Source organism: Amblyomma americanum, chromosome 2, assembly GCF_052857255.1.
Source record: "Amblyomma americanum isolate KBUSLIRL-KWMA chromosome 2, ASM5285725v1, whole genome shotgun sequence".
In the NCBI taxonomy this organism is placed as follows: domain Eukaryota; kingdom Metazoa; phylum Arthropoda; class Arachnida; order Ixodida; family Ixodidae; genus Amblyomma; species Amblyomma americanum.
In genome coordinates, this window is record NC_135498.1 from 130,580,861 (window position 1) to 130,607,424 (window position 26,564).

The 26,564-nt window shown below is 46.3% G+C and overlaps 1 protein-coding gene across 1 annotated transcript in view; it reads right to left on the reverse strand.

Moving 5' to 3' along the window:
* Nucleotides 1-26,564, reverse strand: part of LOC144120070 (uncharacterized) — a 90,347-nt gene that overhangs the window by 40,335 nt on the left and 23,448 nt on the right. The window contains exons 3-4 of the mRNA XM_077652535.1: nt 23,151-23,256; nt 12,476-12,585 (exon numbers count right to left, since the gene is read on the reverse strand). Of these exons, the coding sequence (XP_077508661.1) occupies nt 12,476-12,585; nt 23,151-23,256 (216 nt within the window). The remainder of the gene's footprint in view (nt 1-12,475; nt 12,586-23,150; nt 23,257-26,564) is intronic.

A 26,564-nucleotide genomic window follows, 5' to 3' on the forward strand; every position in this document is an offset into this window, starting at 1 on the left:
TGGAGAATTTAAACGTGCAGGAGCTGCTCGAATTTTGCCAGGAGCTGGACATTTCGCTACGTTCCGCGAAAAGAAAAAATAAATTCTCGAGGTTATGCGGCAGGAGGAGGTGGCTACTGAGGAGGTCGACGAGACTTCGGAAACGATTGTTGGCCACAAGAAAGAAAAAGAAGAGCTTCGGTTGGCTCAAGAAAGACGCGAGTTGTGCGAGCCGAAAGAAAAAGAAGAGCTTCGGTTGGCTCAAGAACGACGGGTGTCGTTCGAGAAGAAAGAAAACTAAGAGTTTTGGTTGGCTCAAGAGAGACGGGAGGTCCGTGAGGGAGAGGAAAAAGCGAGAAAACATGCTCGAAAAATGAGGGAGCTCGAAATCGCGTGGAACGGAGGGAATATGGCGCGTCTTAACCCTGTAGCTTCAGTAGAGCAGCAAGGGAGGCAGAGATTGCAGGATCTCGTCTCACCGTACAGCGTCGGAGGAGATATTGCACTCTTCTGGGTGAATTTCGAACGTGCATGCGGGAATGTGCACATCAACAAGAGCGCTTGGTAGGAGAAGTTACTTCATCTGCTTCCGTGCGAGGCGGCCGAAGTGCTGGCTCGCCTCTCACGGGAATAGTGTGATGACTACGAGAAGGTAAAGAGCGCACTGCAATACCAGCTTTCTGCTGAAGCATTTAGGCAGCGATTCTGGCAGGCAAAAAAGGCGGAGAGTCGCATACTGACTTCGCGTACCGGCCTAAACTCAACTTAAACGAGTGGATTAAGACCGCTGAATTGCACGGAAGTAATGACAAGGTACTGGAGTGCACCGCCCTACAGCAGTACTATAGTGCGATTCCAGAAACTCTGAGGATATGGCTGCATGATAGGCTAACAGATATAGACCTAGACAAAGCGGCACAGCTCGCAAACGAGTATTACGTTCGCAGAAACCTCCGAAGCAAGGCAGGGTACGATAACAGGTTAGGAAAGGTAGAAACCTATTTAAAGAGAATCCCCGACCGAATGGTGCCACCAGCACGCCGGGATCACCGAGCAGAGGATGCGGGATCAAAAGGAGGAGGTAGCGAAGAGAAGTTTGAGTCACCCAAATTTGCCGATTCGCCGAAACAGCAGGCACGTGGAGCTCGCGCGTTTGAAGCGCGAAAGCCCATTGTTGCTATAATTGCAACAAGGAGGGTCACATCTCATTGAACTGCAAACAGCCAAAGATTGCGTTGCGTGCATGCGAGGGTCGGATGAAAACCTTAACTTGCTGGAGCCATACATCCGGGAAGTGGTGATGAATGGCAAGAAATTCAGAGCACTGAGGGACTCAGCGGCTACCGTGGATGTGGCTCATCCGTCTTGTGTTTCCTCTACGGACAACACCGGTGAATGCACCTGGATTAAGCAGGTCACCGAAGAACAGAGTGCATGGTTGCCTATAGCGAAGGTGCCTCTAGAAGGGACTTTTGGCAGGCTAGACACAGAAGCGGCAGTTAGCGCTAACTTGCCGACACACTTGCCCTACCTGTTTTTGAACAAACACGAGCAGCTGCTGAAAGATAAACGTCTCTCTTTCACCTCGGGCTCGGCTTGCATGGCGCTAACACGTTCTCGAGAGCGGGAGCTCGCAAAAAAACTCGACTGCGCCCTGATAAATGAGCAAGCACCGAACCATTCTCCCGACCAGCCGGGGGAATCTTGCAAGAAAACTGATGCGTCTAAGCCGCAAGACCATGGCCATGAAGGTGTTCCCGAACCAGCGGTAGCTTATGAAATTCGAGGAACTGCCTCTTCCATAGAGAATGGGGCAACAGGAAGCAATGAGAAGGGTTCGATATTGACACCTACTTCGACTAGTTGGGAGGAGTTGACTAAGGTTGATAGGAAAGCGCTCATTACAGAGCAGAAAAGCGACCCATCGTTAAGTGCTCTAAGCAATAATGTGAGAGATGGAGTCGCCAGAAAGAACACTAGCTTTCACGAAAAATCAGGCCTTCAGTACAGGAAATACTGCGACTCAACGGGACGCGCTTATGAGCAACTCCTGGTGCCTGAGAAGTACCGGCGGCAGCTTCAGGCGGGCCATCTGGGCATAAAGAAAACAAAAGCTAGATTAGCCCTCGAATATTACTGACCTCGCTGCTGGAAAGATAAGGAACAGCTTGTTAGATCTTGCGACACCTGCCAGCGGGTCGGCAAGTCGACGAATAAATGGAAAGCGGCCATGACACTAGTTCCCATCATTACAGAGCCCTTTCGACGTATTGTGATAGATACTGTCGGCTCAATGCCAGCGTCCAACTCTGGTGGTCGCTACATTGTGACCTCACTGTACGTGGCAACCAAATTTCCCGAGGCCATTCCGTTGAAGGAGCTAAGTTCCGCATGTGTTGGTGACGCCCTTTTGTCAATTATCTCTCGCGTGGGGTTCCCTTCAGAGATAGAAAGCAATTACGGGAGCATATTCACAAGCTGCTTGACAACAACGTTCATTGAACGGTGTGGAAATAAATAATCCGTGGTTCCATTCACCACCCTCAGTCAAATCTAGTCGAGGGCATGCACTCAGTGCTAAAGCGGATACATAGGTCTCTGTGTTTTTCTGCATAAGGGAGATTGGAAAGGCTGTATTCCAGCAGCACTCGTTCCAATGGGGTCCGTCCCCCACGAAAACACAGGATTTAGCCCCTCTTAACTAGACTACGGGCGTGACATGAGGACTCCGTAGCGAATGCTAAGGGAGTCATGGGAGGGTTACGGAGAAGATTCGTTTGTAGTGAAATACGTTATAAAGCTACTGGGAAGAATTGCGAAAACTAGAGACCTCGTGGAAGCAAATCTCAGAGCAGCGCAGTCACTGTCTAAAGTGTACTACCACAAATCTGCACGCAAGCGCACCTTTCAGTTTGGCGATCAGGTGATGTTGCTGCGTCCGTCAAAAACGAACAAGCTTGAGGTGGAATGGTAAGGGTCAGCTAAGGTGGTGTCCAAGCTTTCAGACACCAACTATGAGGTAAAATTTAAGAACAAACACAATCGGATAATCCACAGTTTTTTAATGAAGCCTTATGTGCAGCGTCAAGTTATGGTTAACATGGCGTTGAACATGCCAGATGAAGAGATCTCAGACATACCTTCTGTCCCACATGAGGACAAGCAAGCAGCGAATGAGCTGCTAAATTCAATCGACAGAGAGGCACATTTGGCGGAAAGTCAACGAGGAGACATGGAAAACGTCGCCCGTGATTTTGAGGTGGTGTTTTCAAAAAGCCAGGAAAAACGGCCCTCATCGAATACGTCATTCAGCTGTCCAGCGAGCAGCCGATCAGGAGCAAACCGTACCGTGTCTCTCCAAGACGAAAGGAAGTCATTGAGACCGAGATCCGCCGTATGTGCGATCTTGGCGTCATAGTGCCCTGCGAAAGTGACTATACATCACCAGGCATTATTGTAGAGGTTCCACGCAATGTCTCGGACTGAATTCAATCACAGTGGACCAGACCTACCAAATTCCGAACATCGAGGAGAGGGTTGTAACAGTCGCTAAATAAGAATATATATCCAAACTGGACTTAGTTCGTGGTTATTTCACAGGTGCCACTCACTGAGCGCGCAAGCAGGTAAAAACTCGCATGCTACGTCTCCGGGTCCCGTTTCACAGTAGAAACGGTCTATTGCCCTTTGACTTGGCTGCACAATATGTCGCCCAAAAATGGTCGTCTACTGAGATGGAACCTGGCACTAGAGCACCACAGCTTCGAGGTTCGCTACAAGAAAAGCAAGCTCCCCACAAATGCCGACGGGCTAAGCCGAGCCTTTTAGCTGGTAAAGATTTTACCAAAAGAAGATGTCCCCCAAAATTTTAGTTTTGGAGATTTATTTCATATTCTGTTCCTAATAGAGAGCGTATATCTCCCACTTTCTTTGCAGTAATATTGTTCATAATCAGGTAACATACCTAGGAGTACGTTTTTTCGTATTTCGGCCAGGATAAGTAAGAGCGAGTAGTGTAACGTGCCTTGATTCTGAGGTATTGAGGCGGGCAAAATTGAACGCCACGTCGGCCAAATCCAGTCACCTATTCCCGTACAGCGTGCCCTCTAAGCACCAACCTGATTTCATTTAGCGAATTTTTTTTCCTATCTAAGTGCGCCTCGAGCGGGAGCACACGCCTTGGACAGGCGCCCTGTCTAAACTCCTCGTCGGGAGACATCATGTGTTCATTCAGGCAAAACATTTGATCTCTTCAAGTTTTAGTTGGTTTTTGCTAAGTGAAAGTTTTGGCCCTGAGTTTTGGTCTGGCGGGATGAGTGGGTTCTGAGGGCACTTGCTTTTTTCGGGTGTGGTTTGGCGTCTGTGATCTCTTTTGGCTAGCATTGCAGAGAATTTCTCAAAACGGCCATCTGACGGGGGGAAGCGATGCCGAGCTTTCGCAATGAAGGTCATCAGAAGACTCCCAGAGAGCATCTGGTTCCTGGCACGCCCAGTCAGCCGAGCTACGTGCGAGCAGTTCATCTTCCGGGCGCAATATCTGGCGCCGGGTGTGCTGTCGTGCTAGCGCTTCCTTCCTGCTGTTGAGTTCTGCGAATTTCGACATGGAGAGAATTCCCTGAGGACCACCGCGAGGGTGGGTGAGCTTTCTGTGGGAGACGTGGCAGCAGGAATGCCGGAAGCAGCGACGATAATAGCGTCCCTACGTATTCGTTCAGCAATGCCGGAAGCAGCGGCGACCATAGCGTCCCCACGTATTCGTTCAGGAATGTTGGAAGCAGCGACGACCATAGTTTCCCCATGTATTCGTTTCGGTCCTCAGACAACGAAGTTCAAGATTAGTGTTGCCCTCTTCCGTCACGCTGGGGTTGAACAATTGCCCGAGTGCCGCACCTTCGACAGAGGTTCCGCGTTCCGGTCATCAGTACAAGATCTTTCAACCCCTGCTGGGAGGCAGCCTGCATTCCTGAGTCACGCAGGCGTCTTCCTGGTCGACATGGGCGCGGTCCGGACAAACGTGCGCGCCCACCTGGAGGCCGCGTGGACGACAACATGGACGACAACCGGCCGAACGAATTTCTGCGAACACAGCGCGCAGGCGCCTCAGGTGCTCCTGAACGTGGCGGAGATGACTACGTCCTCTCGGTACACTAGACAGGACTGCCATTTTAGATCGCCAAGCACGGTGTCCATCATCCACTGAAAGGTAGCAGGAGCCGAGCACAGGCCGAAAGGAAGCACCCGGAATTCGTACAGACCATCCGGTGTAATAAAGGCGGTCTTTTCCCGGTCGCGTTCGTCCACCTCGATTTGCCAATAGCCGCTTCGTAAATCTAGCGATGAGAAGTACTTGGCGTGGCGCAGCCGGTCCAGGGAGTCATCAATGCGTGGCAGAGGATAAACGACATTTTTGGTGACTTTGTTTAGACGCCTGTAATAAACACAGAACCGTAGGGTTCCATCTTTCTTCGCCACTAGAACAGGCGATGCCCACGAGCTCGTCTACGGTTATATCACGTCGTCTTGGAGCATTTCTAGAACTTGTCGGCGAATGGCATCCCGTTCCTTCGAAGATATCCGATAAGGCGGCTGGCATAACGGTCGCAGGTTTGTATCAAGTATAATGCGGTGCTTTATGGGCGGAGTATGCCCAACCTTGGAGGTCGAGGCAAAACAGTCGCGGAAAGATTCAATAATGCTCTCGAGGCAGCGTTTGTGATTAGCCGGGAGTTCGGGTTCCCGTCGGTTTTTATGGGAGTGGTCGGTGCCTCCTCTGATGCCGGGATTTCGGACAGTGCGTGCTGTCCCGCAAATTCTCTAATTCCTTCGAAATACGCTATAGCTGTTTTGCCAGGCAAACACTGGTGTTCATAACCAAAATTGGTCACTAAAAGTTCGGTTCGCCCACTGTTCAATTGAATAATTCCGCGAGCTACACAGACTTGCCGACCCAGAAGCAGTGAGATGTTGTTTTCAGCGATGGCACGAGTGCTGGGGCTGTTATCATACTCTACGGTAACAAACATGCTGGCTCTTGACGGGATCAACACGTGGTCGTCACAGACGCATAACGTAGCCCTGCGTGGCTCGGTATAGTCGTCGACAGGGCCTTGGGTGGAAAACGACACTATTAGCTCCTGGAGGTTGATAACAGCACCGTACTCCTGAAGGAAATCCAAACCAAGTATGAGATCTTTGGAGCACTCGGGTAACAGAGCAAAGCAACCAGGGAACGTAACACATCTGATCTGGATTCGCGAAGTGCAGACACCGATCAGAGTTACCACGTGGCCACCAGCTCTCCGGATCTGCGACCCAGACCAATGGGTCAGAACCTTCCTCAAGGCCGTGGCTAACCGTCTGCTCATAACAGAAAAATCAGCGCCGGTATCCACGAGTGCGGTAACTTCGTGGTTGTCGGCGGATACCGGTATTTCGGCGGAGAACCAGTCGGTCGCAGCACGTCGTCGAGGTCGTCGGGTCAGGCCGTCGTCGGTGGGAGCGTCGCGGTGAATCGTCGGGTGGAGGCTCTTGACTCGGTCCTGTAGCGGCAGCCCTACCCCCGGAGGACGCCGTCTCAAGTTTTCCCGACGTGGGGACGTGCCTCTGAACTGGCCAGAGAATGACGGGTGGCCGGGCGAAGAGAACCGCCTTGGGGATTGCGATCGGGACTGGCGTCGCTGAGAGGTCGAAGATTGCTCGTTATCGGCCAAGTACTGTTCGATATCCCGTGGTCCTTCACCGTAGCGTGGTCGAGGTGCGTCAGGTGAAAACCCCCTTAAACCCATTCTGCTGTAGGGGCAGTGGCGAAGGAGGTGGTTGGGCTCCCCGCAGTGGTAAAAGAGCGACCGATTGTTTGGCGTACGCCAAACGTGCGCTTTGCTCACGGGTGGCCTGAACTCCTGCAGCACGGAGGATACAGTTGCGACTGGCTCCAGCAGGTATAGCACAGGAGCGACAGGAAAAGAGGTTCGCATCGCTGGCCCGGTCACTTCGTAGCGCCTCGCTGTACGTCATAACGGAGGGCGCCGGGTACGGAGCTTGGGGTGGCTGCACAGCTCGTCAGATTTCTTCGCGGACCACGTCCGTTACGGCAGCGACGCTGACCTGTGGAGCTTCAAAGCGAAGTTTCACCAATTCCTCGCGCACCAGACTTGTTACAAGCTCCCGAAGCTCCTCGGCGGACAGCGACGTAGGCGTGTACTGGGAAGCGGCTGCTACAGTAGCCTGACGTCCGTAGTGGGCGCCTCGTACCTGCAGAGAGCGCTCGATACCCATCGCCTCCTTGGTGAAGTCGGACTCTAAACTGCACACCGACGCCAGCAACATCAGCCTCCGTGCGGTCCTTGTGCAGTGGCAGGATGGTGTCGAACGTGTCATCGCATACGCAAGCCGCACCTTGTCACGCTCGGAGGCGAACTATTCCACTACTGAAAAAGAATGCCTGGCAATTCTGTGGGCCGTGACCAAATTTCGCCCGTATTTATACGGGCGCCCTTTTAGAGCCGTCAGTGATCACCATTATCTTTGTTGGCTGGCGAACCTCAAAGATCGATCGGGATGGCTTGCACGCTGGAGCCTTCGCCTTCAAGAGTTAGATGTCTACATAGCTTATAAGTCCGGTAGAAAACACAGTGATGCCGACTGTCTGTCTCGTGCTCTATCGAAGATAACTGAGCTGATCCCGACGACGATTCTATTTTTCTCAGTGCCATCTCCACGTCCGTCCTCACTCAACACCAGAGGGACGAGAGTGAACTACGGCCTCTCATTGAGTATCTTGAAGGAAGCGCTGCGTCGCCCCCGCGAGTCTTCTCACGTGGACTGTCATCATTTTGTTTGCGCGATGTCGTCCTGTATAAGAAAAACTACCACCCGACGGAAGCTGCCTATCTGCTTGGCGTACCTGCGGCGTTGCTCGACGAAGTCCTGCAGGTGTGCCATGATGACCCATCTTCTGGTCACCTGGGTTTTTCCCGCATTTTGGCGCGGATACGCCAAAAGTACTACTGGCCCAGGGCTGCTGCTGCAGTTGTCCAGCGTTACGTCAGAATTTGCCGCGAGTGCCAACGTCGCAAGACGCCGCCGACTAAGCCAGCCGGACTACTGCGGCCTATTGATCTGCCACAAGTCCCCATCCATCAAGTCTGCATGGACTTACTCGACTCATTTCCAGAGTCCTCGCTGGGTAACCGCTACATTGTGGTCGCCACCGGCTACCTCAGCCAGTACAGTGAAACTAAAGCTCTCTCTAGTGGTACCCCTTAATAAATTGCGAACTTGTTCGTTCAAAATATTGTGTTTCGTCACGGTGCACCCATCATCGTTGTAACTGACTAGGGGACGGCGTTCATCTCGGCCCTTACGCAGGAGGTTATGCACCTTAGCGGCACAAGTCACCGCAAAACAACAGCGTACCACCCTCAAACGAACGGACTAACCGAATGGCTCAACAAGACGATCGCCAACATGATATCCAAGTATGTCGACGCAGACCACCGCAACTGAAACGCCATTTTCCCTTACGTCACATTTGCTATAACTGCTCTACAAGAAACGACACGCTTCTCTCCATTTCGTTTAGTGCATGGTCGCGAAGCCACAACCATGCTGGACGTCATGTGGCTTCCGACTAGTAGTACCTCATCTGTTATGGGTGCTGCCTAATTCGTTCGTCACGCCGAGGCCGCCCGCCAACTCGCCCGACAGCGCATCTGGCACCAGCAAACCCTCGACGCTCGGCGCTATAACCTCCGTCACCGAGAAGACCGATTTCTTCGGCATAGCATTTCCAGCGGTGTAGAAAATCATGGTATAGCTAAGACCTGCTAACTAGCAGGTTGTTTAACTATTATTGAATAGTTAAAAGTTAAAGATTACTGTTAGGCTCCTTTTTTATTGAAAGGCAGTTCATCATCATCATCATCATCAGCCTCACTACGACCACTGCTGGGTAAAGAAAGACCTCTCCCTATGTTTCTCCACATAGCCCTGTCATTTGCAAGCTTTAGCACACAGTAATTAATATTAACTGCAAAAGGGAGGATTGTTGGGGCAGTTGGTTTATGATTCAAAACTATAAACGCTGCGAAAAAGGGGACAAGACAGAGAGAAGCAACACACACAGCACAGAACTTACAATGGAGTGTATTTCATGCGAAAGCGCAATACCTGAAGTACACATAAAATAAACTAAAAGAACACCATGACATAAGATTGATACTATTGCCGGTCAATACCTAAAAAGGCTATCTCTTTTCTCGATAAGCGAAGAGACGGCAAGCTCCAGCACTTGTCACCTCTCGTGTGGATGACAATATCTTCGTACAGTTCTCGTTTTTGTTGGCTTGCGTACGTGCGCAGCACTTTGCTTTTGTTGAACTGGGGAGTGCATTTGCATGTTTTCACATTCTTGGCGAGTGCGATCCTTCTGCCTACTCTGACATCATTAGTATGCTCTCTTAATCTGGCATTCAAGCAACGGCCAGTCTGGCCAAAATAAATGGCACCGCATGACAGAGGGATTTCGTAGATCACCTTGCTTTGCCAGTCAACATATTGCGTCACGTGGTTAGTGATGCAGGATTCTCGCTTTTTCTCTACCGCGTTTACTTTCCTGCACAACCTGCGCATTTTCTTGGGTGCCGAAAACACTACACGCACACCGCCTCCTCTCGCAATCTTTTTCAGCCAATGGCTGACGCCATGGACGTAAGGGATGGCCGCTGTCTTGACCGAACTTCGCTCAGGCAGTCTGGAGTCGGCTGATCAACGACGCAGTTCATTCAAAAGGTGGTGGGCAATGCTGTTGATGATGGCCTTCGGATAACCAGAAGCACTCATTCATTGAGCTTGCGCCTCTAGACTTTCGAAAATGCGGTGGTGACAGGACCTGTTGAGGGCATTCCTTAAAGGACTCACCTATTCCACCCTTCACCACTTTGGAGTGCGCTGAAGAATAGGGCGGAAAGCCCTTCTGTGAACGTGGAGCGTACTTCCAACAGAGGTGCCTGTCTTCCAAAATGAGCCTTGTATTGAGGAAATGAAGTTGGTTCTCCTCAGGCACTTCTTTGGTGACTTCAAAGTTACCCAATATGTTTGTAAACAGGATATGCAGGTCCTGAACTTCCTTTGAGAAGCTGCCGCTTGAATGCCTGGAGATTATGAAGTAGTCGTCAACGAACCGAACAACCCGCTCGACATTTATGTCATGAAGGGCCTCGGTCAATCTTCTGTCAGCTCGTGCAAGCAAAAGTTCTCTTAGCATCGGCAAACGATCTAGCTCGTGAGCTAACAAACCGAGCGGATCCTTGCCCGTACCTCACCCCTCTACCATCAAACTATGGGGAACGGCTGGAGATGCTTAGATTAGATCGTAAAATATATCCCCCTCCCGGTATTAAACTCACCACATAAGAAGCCACATTTTGAAGGAGAATACAAACGAATACCTTCCCTAACCTGTACTTGTACAGCTTCATTCGCCCTTCCAAATTCCGCCCCTTCTCTCCATGGTGCGGAGAAAAGCCTACGCTGTTTCACATTGCCTGGAATTGTCCCCAAAAACCACCTCATCTAAAAACATTACAGACATCATACGAGCAGTGGGTGGCAGCCCAGACCAGCAATGGTCTGGAGGACCAGTGTCGCATCATCAGACTGGTCCAGGCATCCGCGCAAGCCACCGGAGTCCAGAACTGAGGAGTCCGCCTACCTGACTCGTAGAACGCTTCAATGAAATAATAAATGTTTTATTTCTCTCTCTCTCTCTTAGCATGGGCGCAATACAGGATCCTATGAAGACCCCTTTTTCGCTGGACGTACAGCTCTCTCGTTTCTTGCGCTGTTTTCAGTCTTTAAGCGTAATTAATATCCATATCAGTTTCAGAATTTCGTAAACGTAGTTATCCTCAGCGCCGCGGTTCAAGGAATTTTGGCTATTTCCCCAAATTGCATGCACTGGAGAGGTTGTTCTACCTGCAAAATTTTTTAAAGCGCATGTATTTTGGCGCGATTCCGCCAAACTTTTTTAGGCCAAAGATCAGAAAATAACCGCGTTTTCTAAATTCAAAAATAATATACTGGTATTAATTACGGTGGACTACACTATCCTCAATAATTGCGCTTAACCGTAATAGTTTAAAAGTAAACTATTCAATATTATTTAACCATTATGCTAGTTGGCAAATCATAGCTGCATTCTGATGAACGAGCTACTACCGCTCACAATGCTATTGCCAAAAAAATGCTCTTATAACTCAAAAAGCCTCTTTTAAAAACTGCGCAAAGCAATAGGCAAAGCACTGTTTAATGGTATTCACCGAGTGTTTGCCGTAGCCATTCAGGGAATCTTTTTCCGGATGGGGAGACGAAAAATTTAATAAGGAATACCTTAGCAGTCTATGGTTTATGGACGACTGGGCGATGGTAAATAAATTAGGTCATTAACTGCATAGCTTAGTTGAAAACCTAAACTGGCAAGAGAATACGGATTGTGTAAAAATTATATTATACTTTAAGTTTTACAACCTGGCAAGGTACAGAAATTGACCGTAGGCAGCGAATCACTCAAAGTAGTGAGGAAATACGTCTACATCTTGCACGCGGTGCCAGAAAAAGAGTAAAATAACAGGGAGGATAGGAAAGGGCGTAATGCGTCTGACCGATCCTCTCAGGTCATGAATACTTTACTCGTATTTTCCTCCGAGATGCATTTGGGATATCTCACGTATGGAGCAAAAAGTTTAGTGTTAAGAATGAGTGAATTTGAAATGAAAATAGCAGCGAGCTTTACAAAGGAAGGCAGCTGGTGTAGCTTTGAGAGATAGGAAAACAGAAGCATGGGTCACGAGACAAACAAGAGGTATTGATGTCTTATTTGAAATCAGGAGGAATAAATTAGCATTCGGAGGGCACGCACGCTAAGGCAAGAAAACCGATCGTCTCTCTGGGTAACAAAGTGCCTACGAACAGAAAGTGAATGCATCAATAGTCGGATGAAAGCAACGAGAGCAGAAGGAGGTTAGGAAACTGCCAGCGTAAGCTGCCTGAACTGCCAATGCAAATAATTATTTAGATGTCTGTATTAGAGACATCTGTCGTGTAGGAGATACAGGTAGAGGTAAAGCCTACGCTGTTGCTAATTATGATATGAGCAGAAGTCATTACGAAACCATAAAGAAATGACTGGGAAATCACAATGAAGAACGAACAAAGAAATCACTGAGATGCAAGACGCAGCGAGCGGGACGAATCAGTTTTGACACGGCATGACGGTATCTGCCACCATACGCAACTATTAGAACTTGTACTACTTAGCTTTTTCTACTTAGGAATCGCCAGTCTTGCAAGTCTTTAATCCAAGCGTCTATAGCTTTGAATTCACTAAGCTGCGTTGTATGACGAAACATTGCATCATCTGGAAAAGTATTCCACGTGCTTTTGCTGCCGTGCGTATTACTCGCAGTGCAGGAGAAAATAACGCAGCGCAAATTCTTACCTTTGTTTCCGCAAGTGTACTTGTCACAGCAGAAAGGGAATTTTTTAGACTCTTCACCAGGGTTCGATTTCAAGGTGCAGATTGGGTCATTCGATGTGGTGGGGGGGCACCTGGGTCGCATGTGATCCACATTGCATTAAAAAGAATATTCTCTCAATTTGAAATGTCAGCTGTTAGTGATCAAGCTTTGCCATTCCCCGTTGCCCACACATGCCCAGGTTTTGTAGATGTATGGATGGATGGATAAGGCTGAACCCTTTAAATCGGGCTCTGGCCCAAGCCACCCAGGCATGACTTGTGAAATTTTACTCTTGTCTTGATTTTAGCCACCAATAAGCAGCTAGATAACTTTCGCTTCTTTATTTCTACCAGCTTGAAATCTACTTTCCCTTCACTGTCCTTAAACCGCAATGCCTTGGATAAATCAGCCCCGCTCCTTTCCTCTGTAGGGTGAACCCCTTTGCAGAGAAGCATCAAGAGTTCAGCCGTTTCTTCCTCCTCTCCGCACGCAACGCACAACGTGTCTATCTCGCGGGAGCTGACTCTATGGCTTAGTCCCCAAACTACTGTACTGGCCTCAAACAACTAAGAGCTTCCCCTACAATTATTATAGGTATTTTCTTTGGCAATTTCTTTCTTAAAATCTTGTAAATCACCAGTGCCGATCGCGTCAGCATCCCTGTTTCCACAGAACTTTCTCTGTTTCTTTAACCTTCTTCTTAACCGATAATTGCTGATTTGCCCCCGTACTGTTGTCCAGATATTTGCTTGTCAACTTTCTAGTTCGCTTTGTCCATTTCGTTCAACATTCCTTATGTACAGGTATCTGAAAACTTTCCCAGCCCACTGCTTTTCCCCCATTTTTCTTAATCGCTCCTCAAATGCTAACTGCTAGCTTCTCTGCTCTCGAACGACGCCCATCTCATATCACCCGGTACCCCCTGATTTAGTGTATTACCAAGTGCTCCCAAAGCTAGCCTCCTTACGCCGCGTTCTTTGATTTCTAACATTCCTTGAAGAACTAGTGTTATGCTCAGGACCGCATTACCGAAACTCAGTCTAGGAACCATCACCCCCTTCCAGGTACCTCTTACCACTTCATGCCTATTTGAATTCCACAGTGTCCTATTTTTCATGACAGCTGCATTCCTACTAGCTTTATTCATTACATATTTTTCATGCTCTATCAGATACTCAGAACCGTTATTTATCCACACCCTAAGATACCTGTACTCATCCACTACTTCTAGCGTGAACTCTTGTATTCTATGCTCGCCGCCCTCATCATTAAATATCAAGACTGCAGATTTTTCCTTACTAAACTTTAAACCTAATCTATCTCTCCGTACCATATATGTCTATCAACTTCTGCAAATCTTCCTTGTTGTCAGCCGTTAGTACTATATCAGCCGCGTATATTAGTCTCCGTAATGACAGTTTAATCCATACCCCTTGCTTGGAAAAAAAGGTTGAAGCCTAGTCCGCTCCTCTCTAGCTTGGTCTCTAACCCTTGCAGGTACAACATGAACAACAGCGCTATCTATTGCCTACCACTGGCGAACACCGTGTAACTGAATAAGGATATTTCAAAAGTGTAATTCTCAGGAAACTGCTGACTCGTCAGAGATTCTTCATGAACGTGCTCATTATCACGACCGGTTTTTTCTAGTCGCTCCAAATCTGGCCAGTAAAGTGGTTTCTGCGCTTACACATACTATTTCCGATGGCCACTGCAAATCAACGGAATGTGCCAAACATTGACAATTTCCGCGGTGATTATGAGTACTCAGTGGAATGCGGCACTAAGAGGCAGCCGTGTGAACTGGACGCACTTGTCCAGATTTTCGGTATTTTTTTACTTCAGCGCGAAGATTATTGTTACTGCTGATTTCCCGACATAGAAAAAAAAAAGAGCCCTTAAGCCCGAAGTTCACAAACAGCCCTCAAGAAGTGGTGGAATTTCACATGCACACAATGAAACGGGCAGTTAAAGGAAAGGGCTCGAGTTTGGGGGAAGATATCAAAGTTATTTTGAGCATATAATTCAAGGCTTAACTGCATACGCGTATACAGGGATAAGCAAATTATACTCATGGACCGTCAACAGGCATAAAAGAAAGTCTTGTTGGGCTAGCCGGTATTTGTTCTTATTTCGTTAAAGGCAGGAATACGCACAGACACACGGAATGTACACGGGGTTGGGCGCCTTAATCCCTTGTATCTGTGTGTGTTTCGCGCGTTTAACTAGAAAAGAAGAGTAATAGACAATTGGATTCCAAAGAAGTTTTACAAGCCCGTTCTTTCTAATCTCACAAATTGCGCCAACTGCTAATGGCGGCCATAAAAAATCTACCGAAGAAACTAATGCCTCCATGCGAAAAAACTTCTAAGCTTTTAATCAGCAATTATGTTTGCTTTAGAGCGCTGTTCAGGACTGTAAATTTTAAATTGTGCCTGGCGCAAGCTTTTCAGGCTAAATTGAAATATCGGCATACAAGGGAACGCCAGTGAGGTGCTCGTTATAACATGCATATGAAGGAGGCCAACAGTAACAGAAATCAAGGAGGATAGGATAATATTTCGATTATTTTACTTGCCTGGGTGATCAACGAGAATTTAATAATATAATTATTTTAGCCTAAAGATTATTTAATACCAAGTGTAAAAGCCAACAACCACATACCAGCTGTGCGATCCAAACCCACGACCTCTTAATTCCTCATCGGGTGCTCTCCAATCTTATAGTTTCGAGGGTGCTTACTTTGCGTGTAACCTGAACTTGAGAGTGTTCACCAGAACCACTCTGGCTCATAGCGGCGAACTTAGCGCGTACTGTATTACCGCGTGTGTCACGTGAAACGTATCGAATGGTGAAAGTGGAAAGTTTGCGCGACCACTAATGGTTCCTATGATATTATTGCTGCGAGTACCGAGGCCCTGGTTAAGCTATTGAGCAGACAAAGGAAGGGTAATCAGGGGTTCAATTTCGCACAAAAATGAAGGGAGCCAACTGTACAAAAGCCAAGGAGCATAACAGCACATAAAAACCCCCGAAAGTATAGGTATTGATTAGAGCAGAAAGTTGGGCGAGTTGGTTTAGGCGCATGGTGGAAAAAGCACGCAAAGACGAAGACTGGACGAAGAAACAAGGACAAGCGCTAGTCAAATATATGTTATGGAAAGGCCGCGCCGTAGCTGTGTTGGTAGAGGACTGGACGAAAAATTGAGAGGTCGTGGGTTTTGATCCTACCGTTGGCATGCGGTTTTTCTTCTTATACTGTATAATCAATTAGCTTTAAGCGATAAAACATACTAAAATAATGGTGGTTTCGGTGAATGATGGTTTCTATATAAACGATGTGAGGAGTGTGTTGTTAATGAGTAGGCCGCTTTTATTTATTAATGGCTTACTTTATTTTCTACAAGTCTTTACTTTTAATTTAAAACCACAATAAGTTTACGCTGAAACTTTCACAAGCAAGGCAAGCGACCGGTCAAAGTTTTATAAGCAAATATAAGCCACATGGCCAACATTTAGGGGGGAAACATGAGCGCGCGCTCCTACAGCTCAAGAAGCCGGGCTCTGCCGAGCTGCTTAGGAGGAGAGTGTAGGTGGCGACTGTAGCTGGTGCTGACCTCGCCGCAGTACCACATGCTCAAGCTTTCAAGCTAGTTGTGATCCAACATGCTACGCACGCCCTGCTCACCGCTTTCTTGGTTTAAGCACTACACAGCAAATAGTATTTATATGCCCTGCAAAATAAATAACCTTAAAATTCGACAATAAACAGGCAATTTATATACACATAAATTCCCAAAATGAGACCATAGGATGACGGAGGACCTATTAGCATGTTATGTTCTGCAGTGAAGAATTATGAACAATCGATTATGCCGCGTGACTCGCTCATTCAAATCGCATGATTGAGCGTGGTTCCAAAGTCTTGCAGCTGTTACAGTAATGCTCAGAAGGGTTGGTTATAAACTTCAAATAATTCCGCCGAGTGCACAAACGCATGCAGTTCATTGATGCTGGCCATGCGTCACCTTCTTTTTTTTTTGTACATCTCAGTGTCGCATCTATGATGACCGGTGATTTCAGGCCCTGTAAGCAATGTTCGTAAGCCAGCGGAGTTGTATGTTACTTGGACCGCGCGTTGTAAACCTGAGTTCTTAAGCTTTAAGAATACTTCCTTTAATTCATTTTGAGTTCGAATCGTGTTCAGAAAAAGTGGCTGCAAAAAATGCGAGAAGAGAATAAAATAAAAGAGTTGGTACTGTTCTCATGAGCTGAAAAAACAGCATAAAATAAGCTTTCAAATATTGTTCTCCATCTACTGGTATAATTCTCTTTAAATTACAAACGAAACAGGCCAATGTTCACACAGTTTAATGACAGCTTTTTAAATGTGTTTCTTTTTCAGGTTGTTGTGGCAATTACTAAATTTTCGGCAAAGCTCTTCAGCAGTGAGCTCTTGTCAAGGCAGTGCCTCCTCTATATTTAAAATTCCAGCCGCATCGCCCGCGTCGCAATGGGAGCCGCCGGTACGCCTCACTTCAGTAAGTTGCCGCGCTGCGGTGCTACCCAGATGGTTGGACTGCTTGCGTCATGCTTGCCAACGGTCGCGCAGTGCTGGTGTTTTCTGTCCTACTCCTATACTACAGACCTACACCACGCGTCTGTCAGATTCCTGCTTCGTACCCCTTCTTGCGTAGCTCTCGATTCATCCGCGGCGCAGCGCTCTTTCCAACGACTATCGGCTGGAGCAGCATCTTTGCTCGCCGTTTGCAGAGGTGGGCTCAGGCGTTCCCTCTGCCTATCAAGTGAGCATGCTGTTCCTTGTCAGACTAATAGAGCGTTGTAAGTTGTTACGTTTGTTCGTTTCGTGGCACCATTATTCACGAAAATTGTTTTGCGCGTATAAATGGTGTGGTCCGCGACGTTGACGAGGTGTGCTCGCAGCAGCATTAAAATGGCACCAGTTAATTATGGCAAGGACGGCTGATGCTTTCAGTTTTGTGCGAAGTGTAGGAAATTATAGTCTCTTTTTTAGAAAAGAAGGGGGCGTTTACGTGCAACTATTTACATATATTTATTATTTACAAATCTTTACAGCAATAGCATATATAACAGTTTGCGTGTGACTGCTGCATTACACATTACAACTTGTTTATAGCCATTTACATTTCTAGAATTTGTGTATTTGCTTGCATTGACACTTATTTACAGACACAAGAAATATGCATTGTAGCACAACTACATTTGTACGCTCGAGGAGGACAAAGCATCTCGGGCGCGAGCGGAACATAACAACAGTGAACGAACCAAAACACACCTAATAGCCGTCTGGACAACCAGTTCGTACGCCCTCGTGTGTTTTATCGCCATCTCCTGCGGCCTCAAGCGACAACGACGATCGAATAAACGCTGATGCTGCGCCAAAGAAACGCTGCCTTGTGGTTCGGCCTTTACGGAGACTGCGCCTGAAGACGTGCTCAAGAGGACTTGATTTCTATTTTAATTGCCTCCTTTCCTTCAAGCGCCTTTTTTAGTTTTGCATCGTTTTATTAGCGCCTGGTTGTAGTGAAGACCAGTCAGAACGTCCGAAATGCTTTGGCATCAGCTGCGGCGCCGTGCATTTTTGACTGGAGTTCTTTTCGCTTAAACAATCGTAGCTGCAGTCTGCCACGCAAAGAGAAAAATCTTAATCTAGTTGTCGTAACAGTGACAGCTTAGCCTGCAAAAAGTATAGCTACGACTTAAAAGCTGCTGGTACTTGGCAGTTTCAAAAAATGCCTTCTCGGGAAGATATACCATTCCTTCTTTATTTCATCCTCCCATTTTCCTTACTCAACACGATTGAATCGCAAATCAAGACTAAAACGTATTACTGACTGCCTTTACTCTCCGAATACATATTTCTGCCAATCAGTTTCAGTACCTCTCCCGGAATGTTTCAGTGTTGTAGCTAAAAGACAAACATGATTCGAACAAGTCGCCACAGCCTTTCGTTACAATGCCAACGCCGCTGCACCGCACTCTCTGTGGCTCCTTTTGTGACTGCAGCGGCTCCACTCACGGTGCGCTCTAAGACGCGTCAATACCTGAAAGGCAGCCTGATCACTAAGAGGGATGCAGAGCGCCCCCTCAAGAAGAAAGTAAGAACGTTTAAAAAATTGTCTTCGTCCGCTTTCCGTCGTCAGGCGCCAAACAGGTGGCACTCCCCCTCACAGACGTGGAACAGGTGCGAAGGCTAGCCCCACTCTAATGCAAAAGCCCTGAGGGTAAAATAAATGAAATGAAAAACGGGGAATAGCAGAAAAGCAGAATAGGAGAGGGTGTTGGACGGTCGGATTGTCCGTACTCGGCGGGCATTGTAAAAATAGAGGAGGCGCTGCTCAAGGCGACCCATTTCAAGAACACCATCGAGACCACCATTCTCTAGCTGTCATGCCCATTCATCAAATAACGCCCCATTCTTTCTGTCCTCGGGGAAAATATAACACCCGACAATGCTAGACACGAGTAAAAGATAGCGTTTTCTTAAACCAACGGATGAAGCGGAAATCATAACTAATATTAACTATCTAAATAGCAATAGCGCATCAAGCTTGGATGAGCTTAAGGTTAGATTAATTAAAGAGGTTGCTCTCATGATTGCACGACCGCCTAGTTTGTAACTGCTTGCTCCAGGAACGATTTTTTCCTGGTTACCTTGAACTGGCTAGAGTAACTAATATACATAATGGTGGGGACAAAAATATTGTTAACAATTATTCACCAATATCTGTGCAGTGCACTTTTTCGAAACTTATAGAACGCGGTATTTATAGCCGACTTTCAGACTTTCTGGATAAACTAATGTTAATTTCAGCGTACGAGTACGAATTTCAGAAAGATAAGTCAATCGAGATACCTCTGTTGTATGTGAAGAAAAGGTTCATAGAAAACATTGAACTTACGTTACTTACAGTGAGAATCTTCCTTGATACAGGCAAAGTATTCGACTGTGTTAAAGACCACATTTTACTCGAAAAACTTCCGATGTATGGTATACGAGGACGACCACCTGAACTTATTGAGAGTTACTTGACAAACCGTAAACTATACGTGATATATAATGCACCCTCTTCTACTTTAGAATCAATATTAACAGGTGTGCCTCCGGGCTCATACTTGGGGTGTTGCTTCTTCTGTTGCAAATAAATGATATAGCTGGTATTCCATTAACACAAGAACTGCTCCTTTATGCAGATAACACAAAGGTCTTCTTTTCTGGTACCAGCCACTCTAAATTAGAAATAGACGCGAACAGTTGGCTGTGTGAACACTCTGAATGGTTAACTGCAAATGAATAGCAGCTAAACACAAGCAGAACAAAATACATTTTTAGAGCTCGTAACACGAAAATTACTACGGATTTTTTCTTGTATTTTCAAAGTGGTGTCATAGAGCGCACAGACGAGATAAAATTTCAGTAGCTTTTAGTGACCGTCTTTTGTGGAATCGACGTGCGAACAATCTGAAACTAAAATTACTTCGAATCGTAGGAGTATTCTTGAGAATAAGAAATCAAATCCCTGGGAAATTTGGATCGCTTATTTGCTTTACAATGATTCAGTCCCATATATATATAACTGTCTTCTCGTATGGGGCGCAACTACTCCTAACAATTTACCAAATATATTTATTACACAGAAAAAATTGATCCGTGCCCTATAAGGTTTCAACTACAACAAAAGCAGGCATGCTATTCGATGCAGTTTATGAGTACTGGAGGTGAATCAGATGTATTAAAACAAACTTGCGACCGACATATATAAGGAAACGAGTAAAAACCGCCAGAATTTTCTACAGACATATATGACCAGAAATGAAAATTTTGACCGCAGGAAAAAGCAATACAGGCTTCCAAAGCTGAGAACAAATTACGGTGGGCTAAGCCTACAATCTCAAATACCAATGAATTTGACCAAAAATAAGGATCTTGTTACAGTAATTGAACGGCACACATCACTTGGTGCATTCAAGGGTACACTGACCGAAATGTAGAACTGAGTGCTTATAGTTAAAACTGTTGTCGCCATCACAAATTATGTTTATCTTTTGGGGTGTCTTTTATTGTTGTTTTTAATCTTCTATTTTTGAACGTTTTTTGAGTGCTTGTCATTGTTGTATTTTCCAATGTTTAATTTGTATCTGAATGGAGAAACCAATTTCATCTGCATCCTGCTGTTTCCCCTGTGTACAGTTTGTATGGGGCCATGAACCTAATCAGGCGCAAAGAAGCGCCTTTTGCTCAGGGTGCTTTAGTTTTTGTATGGGGAAACTGAGAATAAACTTCAAACTTCAAAACCTATGCGCACTATGCGCTCCTAGACACCATTATAGCGTGTGGGGGTACCGGTCTCGGAGGAGTTGCCCTCGACTCAGCGTGGTAAGCTCAGCCAGAAACCAGCCACCAAGTGACAGAAAAAAAAGGAGGAGGAGAAAAACTTCATTTTTGCCGAAAGGTGATTTAAAGGAATCTGGGTGAGCCACCTCTTCCGGCAGTCTACTGGTTTGCGTTGCAGCGAGGGCCCTACGTGTCAGTGTGCGCCGGTGATCAGGATCTCCGCTGACCAGAATGGACTCCCATTGTCCAGTTTCTGGGTTTCGTATGAAGTCGATAGCGGCATTTAGTTGGCAAGCCACATTATGTGATAAGGCGAGGTTATTTCTCCATGGTGTGGGCGTTGCTGTTCACAAGAGTGGGGGAAACAAAATTTTATTTTGACGGGTGTTATAAAGGTATTCGCTTGAAGGCGTCTAAGCGTGTTTCCTCAGCTTTGCTCAGGCCTTCGTGCGCCAGAGGGCACGTAAGCCCCACCAGCCTGTGGTGTTCAAAGTTTTCGTTGTAAGTGGTCACTGGTTGTGGAGGGTTGGGCAGTTGGGGAGCTCATGCGTATTTTAATGCCATGCGGTAGAGTCGAGGCCTGCCCAAAAGACAGATATTGTAGGTGTGGCAGAGGACGGAGGTCTACTGGCAAGCCGGTTTTGGGGCAACGCAAGGTGTCTATCTGTATATAGCGTCCTCGCACGGACCCGCACAAGAAATTATTATTGGTTTCTTCTCTCTTTGTTCCACCATTTCCTTTGTATGTAATTCCAATAGTGTGCGATAACGTAGAGGGTGCATGCGGCGACGATGACGGCGCCCGCGTAAGTACTGTGTGCAGAAGAAATTTCCAACTGACAAGAGCTTCAGAGCAGACCTATTACACGCGCGACGGCGTCTCTGCAACTGCTTATGCTTGAGGATTTTCTAGATTCAAATCCATCAGCTTTTCGCCTTATGTTCCTCAGTATGTGGACTCTAGCGTATAAATAGCCGATTGACATCTATTGACGACTTCGTTTGATTTTGCTGCTTATGCCGTAAATTCGTTTCTTTGCCGTGGACAGTACGTTAAAGTGGGTAAAGTGAAATAAAACAAATTAAACAATTTTTGCATTTTTTATATTTTACACCATTGTTACAAAGAAAACTGGGCCAGCCATACAAGTTTTATTCAAACCTTTGAGTGAATTTATTTTGGTCCTGAACCCATCAGAACCAGTTTGAGCCGGTTCAATCCTGTCCCTACCGGTTTCAACCGGAAAGGAATGTCGTTCAGGAGCCGAACCCGAAACTGAACCTGAAAAGCATGAACCTGAACCCTAATAGAATCGAAAAAACTAGCGGTTCGATGCCCTGGCTGTTTGTACGCTTGCACGCCTCAGCAAACGTAACATCGCAATATGGCGGATTTTAGTAGCAAGCTAGAGCGCAAATTCGCACGTCGTCGATGGCTTCCGGATATTCATCGAATATATTTTATGATTTGTTTTTTTTTACTCAATGAGAAAAGTTGTGCAAGAAAGTGGCACTTTGAAAATACTCCTGACTCCCCACAACCATTGGCAGTACTGCTTTTGATAAGGACCTTATGTTGTTGTTTTTTTTTACGAGGCCGAAAGTTCATGCCCCAGGAAACTCCAAGATGTTCTCCGGTATGTTCATGCATGCAGTGCTTACCAGATCTACGAAGAAGAGATCTCAATTTGCCCGTAGTGATGTTCCCAAAACTTGAATATCCCCCGGTCAAAGAGGTTTGCTCAGTTCTTACTAGCTAAAATTTTAAGGAGGCAGACCATAGCTGCGCGCGGAAAACTCTCCGACTATATTTTCTGTGCCAGAATTATTTTTCTCTGCAAAAGTCTTCTTAACGCTTTCTAAAAGAATGCAGAAGTTTTATCATATGACCTTCTTGGGGAAATTATTCACGTAATTTTTGTCACAATACAGAGGTGCACAACGTTGTTGCTACATTCACGCTACGTGGTGGGCATTATGGTACGCTTTGTTCTTCAACTCAAATCCAGAAAAGTTATTCAAAGCTGGTTTAAATGCGCCGTTTGCTTTCTTACTAAACTCCGTGGCTATTACTAAAGTAGATATCGTAATGCCTGAGACAAATTTAGCATAATATTCACAGCTAGTTTATAACCAATATCTGCGCCTAAAAGCGGTAGTGATGCGCCGCTGTTATTATCCGAAGTTTCTTAAGTCCAAAAATTTGTTCTGCCTACAAATTCAACAAAAATGTTACAAGAGTCAAGTGGAAAACTAAGCAGATTTTTTAAGATACTCACAATTCAATGGTCAGCGTTTTCGTAGCCGCATTGCACGTAATTTTTTTACACTCTTGTTCAGGATAATAAGAGGTTGTGAAAAAACGATTGCCGTACTGGCATGTGCCTGAAAAGAAATTTCACTTATCATCCAGCATTTAATTGCAAATGAAAGAAATAAGGAACTTTCATGGTCTGAAACACAGAAGTTTAAATATATTTGCAGTGTTATAACAATTTTTGCCTCTATTTTTGAGGATAGAAAGAAAACATTGCGGTCTAAAGGAGCATGCTGCACTTGACTATGTCCTCAACCCCCTATTCTCTATTCTAGGCATCATTTGCGTTTTGAGCTTGTACACTAGCAGACATAGGTAAACGGAGAGTGGTATTCCGTTCTAATTACAATCAAGCCTTCCTTGTCAAACATGAAACAATCTTTGTCCGTGAGAAAGCGCACAAGCGTCCCTAAATGCATCTTTAAAGACTCTCGCGGAGCCTGTTGTAACTTTGAGCTTAGTCGGATCACTCCACTCGCTCATCAAACACTTCGCCGCAGTAGCCGCGACTGCGATTCATCTAATCGCTCAATCATATGGGTCCTGGCCGTCATAGCAAGCCAGGTAACGAAGCCGCCCATGAGGAAGCCCCCGCACTCACTTACCGGGCACCAGGCGTCAGTAGGGAGGCCTTCACTTAAACCACAGCCCCCTTCTTTCTTTTAAAGATATTGCTGAGCTCTACCGTGCTGAACACCGGCGCTACTGGGATCTTATGAAGGGACTGGATAAAGCTGATGAACGAAATATCCTTAGGCTCTTTACAAACACCCTGCAGTTCTTCCGGCTTTTCTCAAGCATTTTGATCCTTTTTGCCGGCCGGTAGTTATTCTGTGGAGAGGTGGCCGACGCCTTCTATATGGTGTGGGCATGGAGGCAAATCCTTTTCTCTCCCATCACCCCTTACTGCGAGGTGGCCCTGTTCGGCTGCTAGGAACTATGAGCCCAACAGGCCCTGGTTCGGTGGAACTGCGCAGCGGTCAAGAACAACGGGATCCCGGAATGAGGGACTCCGCCCTGTATGGTAAGGGGCGCGACCTACTTGGGGCCTCTTCCCAAGCACCTCTCGGTAAATATAGCCAAATAAATGCTTTTCACCACCACCAGCACCACAACCAGCCTGCACGTGCCACATCAAGCAGTTTCAATTAGGTTTATGAATTACGATGTTAGAAGCGCCAAAGCGTATCAGGCTATGAGGAAAGCAAAGTGGAGTGCTCCAGATAATTATTCCGACCACGGTCCGTCTGGAGTCGGAGATTTTTAATTCGTTCCGCCGCGTCATAGTCTGACTGCCGCCGCCTCTATCAGTTGCTCCGCAAACGCTGGGGACTGAAGGCCGATGGTTGTTCGTTTTTTCATTGAAGGTTGTGGTCAAGTACCACAACGCGGTGGCCAAATCTTGTTCTGGTGAGGGAGTGCGTTGTCGGCTGTGGTCACTGAGATAAGGCCGCTTCACGCGGATTTTTTTTTAACCTGTGGAGAATTGCGCAGCAAAAGGATTCGAACCCCCATGCGCTTCCACGGGAGGCTGATGCTCCACATCTAAGCCATCGCTGCCCTCTTCCTAAAGCTTGTCCTCCTACAGCGAAGAACAATAGGGGAGTAGAGTTTGCAGCAAGACATATTCTACGGATCATGAATACCTTCTCCCGCAAACGAGAAAACAAGAAGTTGACGCGGAAGAGCCTTAATGATTAGTCTAAAACTGAAATAGACTTCGTAGTATGCGCTGACTTTGGCATTGCGCAGGATGTGGTGGTCATCGGAAAACTGCGCTCTAGCGAAAGCAGGAAGGTTAAGTCTTGAATTAGGTCAAAATTTACACGGGAATTTGAGAAAATAGCGAAGCGGAAGCCCGTCAACGAGTTAGCGGTCAGATAGAAAGTAGATGAATTCAGGATATCGCTGCAGAACAGATATTAAGGCTTAACTGAAGAATAGATGTTTAATGGTCAAAGAGTGGACTATACTCTATAACTAAAGCTATCATTACGGAGTGCGCAGTAGAAGTGTGAAGTAGTATGGCTTGACAAGATACCATAAAGTTATCTCAGGAGACAAAAGATGTGATCAAGAAACGCCAAAGCATGAAATCGCCTAATGCTACAGAGAGAATAGAACTAGCAGAGCTATCAAAGTTAATCAATAAGCACAAGGTGGCTGACGTCAGCAAGTTTAATATATAGGGAATCGAGCATGCTCTAAGGAATGGAGGTAGCTTAAAATCGATGAAAGGCAAACGAGGCATAGGTAGAAAACAGATGTATGGGTTAAGATTCAAAGAGGGCAATGTCATTAGCAATATCGTTAAAATGGTTAAAATAGTAGATGAGCTGTACACAAATATATACAATAGCCAATGCAGCAGAACGTGAGGGATAGAGCCGGTAGTGCACAGCAATGGGACATCCCGCCAGTAACGAAAAAGCAAGCAAAGAAACCATTGAGAGCAATCGAAAGAGGGAAAGTGGCTGGAGAGCTGCAGGTAGCAGCAGAACTGTTGAAGGACGGAGGGGAGACTGTGTTAGAAAAAACAGCCACCCTGTATATGCAATGCCGATGCCTTCGAGCGTATTAGGAACTTGGAAGAATGGCAACAGCTTAATTCATAAAAAAAAGGAAATGACAAAGGCTTGAAAAATTACAAACCAATCAACTTACTGTCTATTGCCTACAATTAACTTACAAAGGTAACCGCAAATAGAGTTAGGGTAACCTTAGATTTAAATCAACCAAATGTTCAGGCAGGCTATCGTAAAGAATACTCGACAATAAATTATATTCACATTCTCAGTTAAGTGATAGCGAAATGCGCAGTATATAATCAAGCCCTAATACAGCTTTCATTGATTACGAGAAAGCAGTCCCCTCAGTGGAAACCACAGCAGTCTTGCAGCTGGCAATGCGGAATCAAGTTGTAGGAGAATATTATGTTGAATTGCGGGAAGATATCTACACGACTGCACAGCCCACATGGACCGCAATATAATTCCAATGAAAAAGGGTGTCAGTCTGGCAGACAGGATCTCGCCAATGCTGTTCTCCGCCTAATTGCAGAAGGTGTTCCGAGGCTATAATCTGGAACATGTGGAGATAACAGTTAATGAAGAATACCTAAGTAATTTGAACTCTCTGATAGCATTGCCGTACAATGTCACTCAGGAGATGACCTGCAAAGCATGGTCAATGAGTTAGACAGGCAGAGCAGAACGGTGGGTGTGAAAATTAACATGCAGAAAACCAAAGTAGTGTTCAATAGCCTCGCAAGGGAACAGTAGTTCACAATCGATAGCGTAGTGCTAGAAGTAGTAAGGGAATACTTCTACTTAGGTCAGGTAAATAATGCAGATCCGAATCACGAGAGCAAAATATC